Genomic DNA, 9,257 nt, shown 5'->3' on the forward strand with positions numbered 1-9,257 from the left:
GCCTTGCGGTTTTATATGTTGGGACGAGACAAGGCTAGTAGGTCACTGTGTGCATCGAATGCATATACATTCATATATAAAGGTACTGGTAGTGATATTGTATACAATTAAAGGGACCTGTGGTGTTGATCAAAATTATAATATCCACCCTCATCAATATATTAATCTATCTGATTCGACTAGTTGTGTCTACTTCTGATGAAGTCATGTTCCTGTAACATTTGCTGCATGCTGAGAAACCAAATGACTGAACCACAGAGTTTCGAAACCATCTTTGACTGAACTGTGTTCTTGCTCTACATAGACATTTGATTATCGTACAAATACTGTAATTAATTTGCCATTCAAGGTAGGTTATATGAGTAGGTTCGTAAGCTTGTGCTTATTTGTGTTCTCAGATAAAGCTAACTAGCTACCTTAAGAACTAGCAGCACATCATAACATCAAATGCATCAACATCCACACAGGGCTGCGAGTGTCACCTAGTGCTAGCAATGTGTAGACAGGTCTCAGAGCAAGCAGACTTTTCCAGTATTGTACAGTAGTACACATGAGATTTTACTTCTGAGTTAAGAGATTATAGCCCCCATATCTATCTTTGTAATGCAAAGTGTGCATGCAAGCTTTGCTTCAGCTACCAATAATTGTAACCTCACCCTACAGTGTGTGATATGTTATTAGCATTGTGATGTGCATATTATATTACTCTTAGATAACCTACAGTAGTACTGATTCTACTTAACTCTGTCAGCTAACTTTTTGTAGTAGGTTTGCCAGACATGAGTGTACTTTCATCTTTCTTACTGATCTCATTTATCTGTGATCTCTGTCCATTTTACAGCTGTATTATGTTGCCCCTGAAGGAGAAAGATAGACCAATAGTGAAGAAGCTGCTGGAAGCTGGATGCTGTGCCCGCTGTGTCCTGAGGTTCTGCTGCTTGGGGGTGCAGTCAGCCTACCGCCAGTCTTATGAGGTCAGTGCTTTTGCTGCATTGAATTGTCTTTGCACTTAAAGCAGGGACAGACATACAGACATTTCAGAGATTCAAGTGCAAGGACAGTTAAGTAGCTCCAACATTCTTCTTTGTAGGTAGTCTCGGCTTAAGGCTTTGCGTGAAAGCCTGTGGTAGACGCTACTTTGTAGGTAACCTAAGTATTCTCCTTTAGAATCATTGTGCCCGTGATCTAACTTGCTGTCATATATTGGATGAACTGAACTGCTGGCAGACATTTTAATATATTTTTTTGATGCTGAATAATGTTTTTCTGTTTGTCCTGCTCAGGATACAGCAAAGGAGCTTTGTGCTTTCATCAGTGATTCAGAGAATAACAAATCCCAAAATGCAGCCGTGCTGGAGCAGCACACAGAAGACCCCCCTCGTAAAAAAATTAAGATGGATGCGGCGGAGACGGACGTCCAATCAGAAGGCGACTCTGCCGTGGTTCCCGCGGTGATGGAGGAAGGCGACGCCAAGCCAGCGGACTCGGACGTGTGTGCGGTGTGCCTGGGAGTTCTACAGGAGTTCTGTGATGAAGCCTATGCCATAAAGGTGTGTTTGGTCACTATTAATCCTATTGCATTCGGAGCCACTGTTGTTTTACATGATACCTATGACTAAGTATGTCTTTATGTGCGTCCCAAATGACACCCTGGTCAAAAGTAGTGCACTATATAGAAAATAGGGTACCGCCTGGACCACAGTCGTTCTATTCAGTGTGATGTGTGGCAGTGTGAGACTACTTTACAGTCAATAATGCAGTATCTTGTCCCTGGGTTGGCCATTAGAGGGCGTAGTTACCTCATAGTTAGTGGTACTGCTTCTGTCTAGTATAGAGACTAGAGTAGACTAAAGTGCAATCGCGAAAGCCATTGTTTCTACAGATGTGGCATTCCCATTAGGGTGTGCATGACGGATGCTTGTAAACAGACAGGATGTTACTCAGGACGTTTCTGAACATGTACCCTCCTCTCTGTCTGCCACACCCCTACAGCACTCTTGTTGGCTGCATGTAAAGAAGGAAGTGAGGTAAGTTCGCTTCACCAGAGTGGCGTCAATCTATCTAACCTGATTTCTTTCCGTTAAATAAATAATTCTAATCCCAAAGTATCATCACATCACTCCAAAACATTGAAATATTGCAGTGTTCATTACTATATTATGAACACACATCTTTTCTAACATGTCATGTCTTAACCCATAAGAATAAGTCGGGGGAGGGGAGGGCGGGGTTCTACTAAGCTATATGGAATTGTCTTAAGGAGGTCATACCAAGGATCATTTAGCTATTTGATTTTGAATTTTAAAGACCCCTTGAAGTATCCCAACAATATATTAACACATTTTTTGAATGAAAAATGTTATTTGGCCTTACTGCTATTAGCCCATACAAACGCATTGAATAACAGATTCACTACATGAAACAACAGATAGTCCCCGGCCCCCCCCCAAAAAATGTAATGGAAGTTTGTTCTGAAGTCTGTCCAGTATCTGAGAGAGATAAGAAAGGGTCAGGCAGCATTTATTTTCTTTGTTAATTTTGGCACTAAACAGTCTCCATATGCACTCCTTTTCAAAACGTTCAGGGTCACTTAGAAATGTCCTTGTTTTTGAAAGAAAAGCAATTTTTTGCCCATTAAAATAACATCAACTTGATCAGAAATACAATGTAGACATTGTTAATGTTGTAAATGACTATTGTAGCTGGAAATGGCAGATTTTGTATGGAATATCTACATGGGCGTACAGAGGCCCATTATCAGCAACCATCACTCCTGTGTTCCAATGGCACGTTGTGTTAGCTAATCCAAGTTGATAATTTTAAAAGGCAAATTGATCATTAGAAAACCATTTTGCAATTATGTTAGCATAGCTGAAAACTTCTGATTAAAGAAGCAATAAAACTGGCATTTTTTAGACTAGTTGAGTATCTGGAGAATCAGCATTTGTGGGTTCGATTACAGGCTCAAATTGGCCAGAAACAAAGGACTTTCTTCTGAAACTCGTTAGTCTATTCTTGTTCTGAGAAATGAAGACTATTCCATTTGAGAAATTGCCAAGAAACTGAAGATCTCGTACAGCGCTGTGTACTACTCCCTTCACAGAACAGCGCAAACTGGCTCTAACCAGAATAGGGTTGAGGGGCCCGGTGCACAACTGAGCAAGAGGACAAGTCCATTAGAGTGTCTAGTTTGAGAAACAGACGCCTCACAAGTGCTCAACTGGCAGCTTCATTAAATAGTACCCGCAAAACACCAGTCTCAACGTGAAGAGGCGACTCCAGGATGCTGGTCTTCTTTTGCCCATCTTAGCCTTTTATTTTTATTGGCCAGTCTGAGATATGGCGTTTTCTTTGCAACTCTGCCTTCTGACCAATTTGATGTTATTTTAATGGACAAAAAAATGTGCAAGGACATTTCTAAGTGACCCCAAACTTTTGAACGGTAGTGTATATTTCCATTCATTGTTTTCAAATTGTACGGGGGACCTTCAGACAAGTCTTGTGAGGCCTGTGGACATCCTAGAGCAAAACAACTGACATGTATGTGTTCGTGAGAGTCTCGCCCATATTAGTGTGTAACCCAAACTGTTCGGACGCTAGAGACAGAAGTTGCTGTAACGACTTCAGACGAGTCCTAAGACACTTGTGGGGGGGGGGGTCGTAGAGAAAAACGGAGAACACCATCGTGTTCGTGAGAGTCTCATCTTTTCAAAGAGTAATAAACCGTTCAGACTATTTTGTGAGAAGACGTAAGTCTCATGGTGTGACAAACACAGCTCTAGTTCAGTCACCTTTCACCGCAGAAGCGGTGGATCGAGGCTCATCCAATGCAGAAAAAAACTCTCTCTAGATTAAACAGACTTTTATTGGGATGTTTGTATTATGCTAATTAGATTTCCACGAGGGCACAAATATCTACCTTAGGGGTTTTTAATACTTGAATTACGTTGAATTAATACCAAACAGGGAGAAGTCTATATGCCTCGATAAGGATGATGTCATCCAGGTGAAGGAGGCCTTCAAGTGGACCATGCAGGGTCTGATGTCCAAAGAGCTTGGTGGCGTACCTGTGGTGACCAAGGTCAGTGACCAGTGACCCGGAAGTAGCCATCCAGTGGCCTCACATGCTGATGGGTCGGACACCACTGTTGAAAAATACTTATCATACAAGTAGTGCCTTGTAGAGTAACTGTATCTATAGCAATAACCTGTAATGAGCTGGCCTGGTTCCAGATCTGTTTGTGGCCTTGTCAAGTCAATTGCTATCATTGACAAGAAAAACATGACCGGGAGTTGACATTGCGGCACAAACAGACTTGCACTCAGGCTAGTAATGTGAGAAGTGTTCTCTTAGTAAAATGAAGGCAAATAGAGCAAATGTAAGTGACAAAATTCTATTCATTCCTGAAAAGTATTTTTATTCTTGATTTAAAAAAATATATATATATTTTTTTAGCTTATTCCTATTTTATTTTCCTCTTTATCCCACAGATCAGTCGACAAACTGAACAGTTTGAGGTGGGCGTGGGTTTCACACATCCAGAGACGGACTCAGACTGCCACTTCCTGTAAGTTCTCCAAGCACACTCCTCCTCAGGGTATAGACCAGATGAATAGATTGACTAGACAGCCAGATGGATGGATGGATGGATGTGCGGAAGGACTGATTGACTGACAGATTTTATAGGTGCAAAGGCATGGAGTACCAGCAAAATACATGTAATATTGAATGTAATGTAGCATTTTTATGAAACTACTTTCTACTTCTCTGCTTTATTCTTGCATTCAGGGCTGACATCTGTTCAGACTGCTTCAGACCAACTAAGAACAAACAGGTGAGTGAAAAAGCCAATTGGAGCCATGTCACGTGACATTTGAACAAAATGAGTCATTGGTATAAATGGTTTTGATAAGTTCCATAAATGTTTTTGTCACCAATGGCGACATGCTGCTCATTCTTTGTCGTTCCATGTCTCTCGGTGTTACGGTCCTTTCTCTGATCTCTAGTTTGTCTCACAACAGAATGTCTTCACTAGAATGGCCGTGGTCAAAGCCCTCGAGAAGGTTTCCAATGAGAAGTTTCTAAAGTAGGTGGTCACGTTATTCTCGCTTTTTGTTTCTGTTTCTCTGTCTTCACTCTTTTGAGAAACCCGACAATCTAACTGCATGCATTGCTTAATGATATTTATTTTCTCTCTCTAGAAAGTTCCCCTGTCCCCCTACACGGCCAGCGAGGAAATGCATTGCTCAAGAGGTCCAGTGTCTTCACGTTTCTGTATTTGTGGCGGGTAAGGTTGTTTATGACATCCCTTTTGGATGATTTGAACCAAAGGAGGGCTTTGAGATGATCAAGAGTGGGGTCATTTCACTTTGGGAATGAATTCAGTTGGGGGCGAATACTAACATCCTCTTAGGTAAGTTGAATTTTCACTTATTTCTCCGTTGACATCAATGCGATGTAAAAGTTGGACTTAGGGAAAAGTTAGGATTCACCCTTCATGGTTAGGGGCTCGTAAGTAAGCATTTCACTGTAAGGTGTACACCTGTTGTATTTGGCGCATGTGACGAATAAAATTTGATTCTATTTTTTTCATGCCTTGGGATTTTTCAGACATTATTATTATTATTATTTTTTAAGGGTTTGACTTGACTCCTTTATGTTTGTCCCTGTTTTTTTTAGGGAGGTACAACAAGTTCTCCCGCACCCTGCCACAGACCCCCTGGGTGATTGACGGAGAGAGGAGGATGGAGTCGTCGGTGGAGGAGCTAATCGCCGCACCCCTCTTCTCCTCTTTCCGGGCTGAGGGTGAGCGTATACTGTGTGCTGTTCAGAAGGGCACACTGTAGCAATGGGGAAACAAAAATCAGTGTTCTTATTGGATGAGTTCAGGTAGAACCTCCTCGTTTCACTCTGTTTCTAAATGTTTTCTCCTTACTGAACCTCATAGGCTCTACACATTATTACTTAGGGATAGATAGACCATAGATAAGAGGGCCCAAAAGCCTGTTTTAGCATGGGCAGCACCATTGAGGACTTTCACCATTTTGAAGTAGTCAACTGGGTGAGACTTCCTATGGGTTAATGAAGAATCACATGATTCCATCCAGGTCATCAGGAGGGATCAGCCAATGAATTATACTTGTGAGCAAACATGCCATAACTTCAGGTGGCAGGAAATCGGCAACCTTGGCTTCAGACCTGTTCAAACACACTGCAGGTAGCAGTATGCACCCTTTCGGTTCTTTTGCCAATTCATAGAAGTAGTAGAAAAAGAAAGTGTACTAATTCAAAAGAGATGGCCTAAATGGCACTGCCCATGCTCTCACAGATGCCATAATGGGACAGCTGCAATGATCCAATGTCTATCTAAGTCAATGAGAAAGACAGATCCAAAAGAAAGACAGATCTACACTGGTGAATGAATCTGGTATCTCAAGTAATGTCTTTCTCCTCTTTTCCCCTCTGGTCTTTGCAGGGTTTAATTTCTCCTCCTCAGGGAGGGAGGACGTGGATGTGCGGACGCTTGGAAATGGTCAGACGCACAACATACATGTATGTTTACACATCCCCGGCCCTCATTTCCATCAATGTAAGGTGTAAGGAGGTGTCTCTATCCCCATTTGCAGGTCGTCCGTTTGCACTGGAGCTGCTAAATCCTCACAGAGCCAGGTTCAATAAGGCAGAGGTCCGACAGCTGCAGGAGGTACACACACACACACACAATGTCTCTGCAGGAGGTACACACACACACACACACACACACACACAATGTCTCTGCAGGGTCACACACACAGGAATTTGACCACAGCTCTATCTTCTTCTTCTCACAGACCATCAACCAGTCCTCAGACAAAATCAGAGTACGAGATCTACAGATTGTAAGCAGGTGAGCAACGCAGTAGAGAAATGTGTTTCATTTCTGTCCAGAGACCTAAGAATAATGCTGACAGGTCATACTCTGTGTGTTTGTTTGTGTGTGTGCGTAGAGATGCTATGGGCCACATGAAGGAGGGTGAGGAGGACAAGACCAAGTCGTACACCGCCCTCATATGGACCCAGAAAGCTATCAACAAAGACGACATCACGTTCTTAGAGGAAACCAAGGTGAATGTTTAGTGCTATCTTTAAACTGCATTATATTTTCATATAAAATCAAAGTGGTTAAACATCTTGGTTGTAGTATATTTTATGGTATGTGTGTTATAATCTTTGGTTTGCTCATTCAGTGTAAACAGTACCTTAAAATAAAGTTCTGCCTACCTACGGTATGCGTTGATAATCTTCGGCTCGGTCATATAGGAGTTGAAGCTAGCTCAGAAGACGCCGCTAAGAGTGTTGCATCGCAGGCCGCTGGCCGTCAGGGAGCGCGTCATCCACACCATGAGTACATGCTTCCTGGACACGCATCACTTCCACCTGAAGCTGCTCACGCAGGCAGGGACGTATCCTTTATACAGAGAGAAGCAAAACCGTGAGATACATGAATAGTCATACACAAACCCACACACAAAGGGAGGTATTAAGGTTGAGAGACATTCACAGTGATATACTTACACACACACACGATAACAAATTAATAAATGTTTTTTTATCATCAACGAGTCACCCAATGTCAGTACCTTAACTGTTCCCAGTTACATCAAGGAGTTTGTCCACGGAGACTTTGGTCGCACCAAGCCCAATCTGTGTGATCTGCTGAAGACTGAGACGGATATCCTAGAGCTGGACGTTGATGTGGGTATTTTAAAAAAGTTGCCATAAATGCATCTACTTTTTTGTGGGATATTAAAATAAGACACTGTGCACAGTGATTATTGTATTAAAAAAATAGCGAGACACAGTTGAAAAGTTCATTCATAATATAAAGGGATAGTTAAGCATATTTCGATATTTGTTTCCTTACCTTGAAATCAGTCTGTGCTTTCAAGCTAAGGAAACAAATATAGAAAATTGCTGGACTATGATTGAACATGCAGGTGAATCAAAAGGATTCTGATGAGTTTAGTCTTTCTCTCTCTGTGCGTTCCTCAGTCTGTAGATGTGGACTGGCCACCCTCCATCCCGGAGTGAGCCTCGTCTCACTGATGCTGTTGAGGATGCCAAAAGGAGCCCTAGTTCTTTCTGATGGGCCATACCGTCACCTATTGGGCTCCGTTCCACTGATGTCTAGATGATATGGATAGTGTCAATATATTTGTTTTTCTTTCAATAGATTATGTTGAAATGACTGAATCTGTACAGCACGTGCGCTGAGCTGAGGCCTGGAACTGATCTTAGATATACATGTCTTTGAGAGCCGTAGCAGGGACTGGGTGTGAATGGCACCGCTGACGGAAAGAACTACAATCCAAGTTAATTGCACTCACCTGGTGTCCCAAGTCTGAATTAGTCTCCTATTAGGAGACGATGAAAACCAGAAGTGTTTCGGCCCTCCAGGACAGACATTGAACAGCCCTTCTATAGAGCATAGGGGTAGTATATGGTCAGTATTTTGTGTGTTTTTCCCTCAATTGATTTAGAGGTTTATGTTCAGCCTTAAAATAAATTGTTTACCTGTGGATTGTCCCGTAGGCAAAAGGAGAGCAATGCTATACTTTTTTTTTTGTATGAATGAAAATATTTGAATGTGATGTCTCCCATCAGTATCATGTTCCCCCATTGTAAATCCCATCCAAATAAAGGCCTGGGACATGTTCAGTTGTGCACACAATGGAAAAAAAATTGGAACAGAAAACCAAAACATTTTATTTCATAAGTCCAGGTATGGTGCTTTTCCATTTTGACTTACCCCAACACTAATGTTTTATGTGAAAGGGAAACATGAGGATTTTGGCAATCTACTTCCCCGGAGTCACAGGAACTCATGCCTACCATTTTTATGTCTCTGCGTGTAGTTTGAAGGGAGTTGCTAACCATTGATACTGCAATTACTAACTAGCGTTTGCGCAATGACTGGAGGTCTATGGGTCGCAGATAGCCACAGACCTTGTCATTGCACTAACGCTAGTTAGCATTTTCTCGTGAAACTACCTGTAGCTTCCTTCATATTGGACACAGAGAAAATTTCATGAAAAGTTCATGTGACTGGGAAAGTAGATAAAGGGCCTCATTGCCAAAATCCTGATGTGTTCCTTTAATGTAAGCTCTAGTGTTTTGTCCATCAGGTGTGTGACACTAAAGACTTGTGGCAAGCAGAATCACAAACCTCTGCATCATTCAAGACTGTTGCTTTTTGAGGTGTAAAAGTTCAGAGTTA

At 41.9% G+C, this 9,257-nt stretch overlaps 1 protein-coding gene across 2 annotated transcripts; it reads left to right on the forward strand.

Moving 5' to 3' along the window:
• The first annotated feature begins 14 nt into the window (after nt 1–14).
• On the forward strand, nt 15–8,583 carry LOC112230359 (tRNA pseudouridine synthase Pus10). 2 transcript variants are annotated; one of them, XM_042310915.1, is made up of 17 exons: nt 15–82; nt 842–974; nt 1,284–1,550; nt 1,993–2,027; nt 3,967–4,081; nt 4,492–4,568; nt 4,790–4,835; nt 5,023–5,087; nt 5,203–5,288; nt 5,681–5,806; nt 6,477–6,533; nt 6,628–6,704; nt 6,832–6,887; nt 6,988–7,105; nt 7,301–7,443; nt 7,636–7,735; nt 8,033–8,583. In XM_042310915.1, the coding sequence occupies exons 2-17, from the start codon at nt 849–851 to the stop codon at nt 8,069–8,071; spliced, it is 1,533 nt and encodes a 510-aa protein (XP_042166849.1). In that variant the 5' UTR covers nt 15–82; nt 842–848; the 3' UTR covers nt 8,072–8,583. The 2 variants fall into 2 exon arrangements, with proteins under 2 accessions (XP_042166849.1, XP_024252384.1); XM_024396616.2 differs by lacking the exon at nt 15–82 and adding an exon at nt 182–349.
• The last annotated feature ends 674 nt before the right edge of the window (nt 8,584–9,257 follow it).

The sequence above is a fragment of the Oncorhynchus tshawytscha genome, linkage group LG32 (genome assembly GCF_018296145.1).
Source record: "Oncorhynchus tshawytscha isolate Ot180627B linkage group LG32, Otsh_v2.0, whole genome shotgun sequence".
NCBI classification, from domain to species: Eukaryota; Metazoa; Chordata; class Actinopteri; order Salmoniformes; family Salmonidae; genus Oncorhynchus; species Oncorhynchus tshawytscha.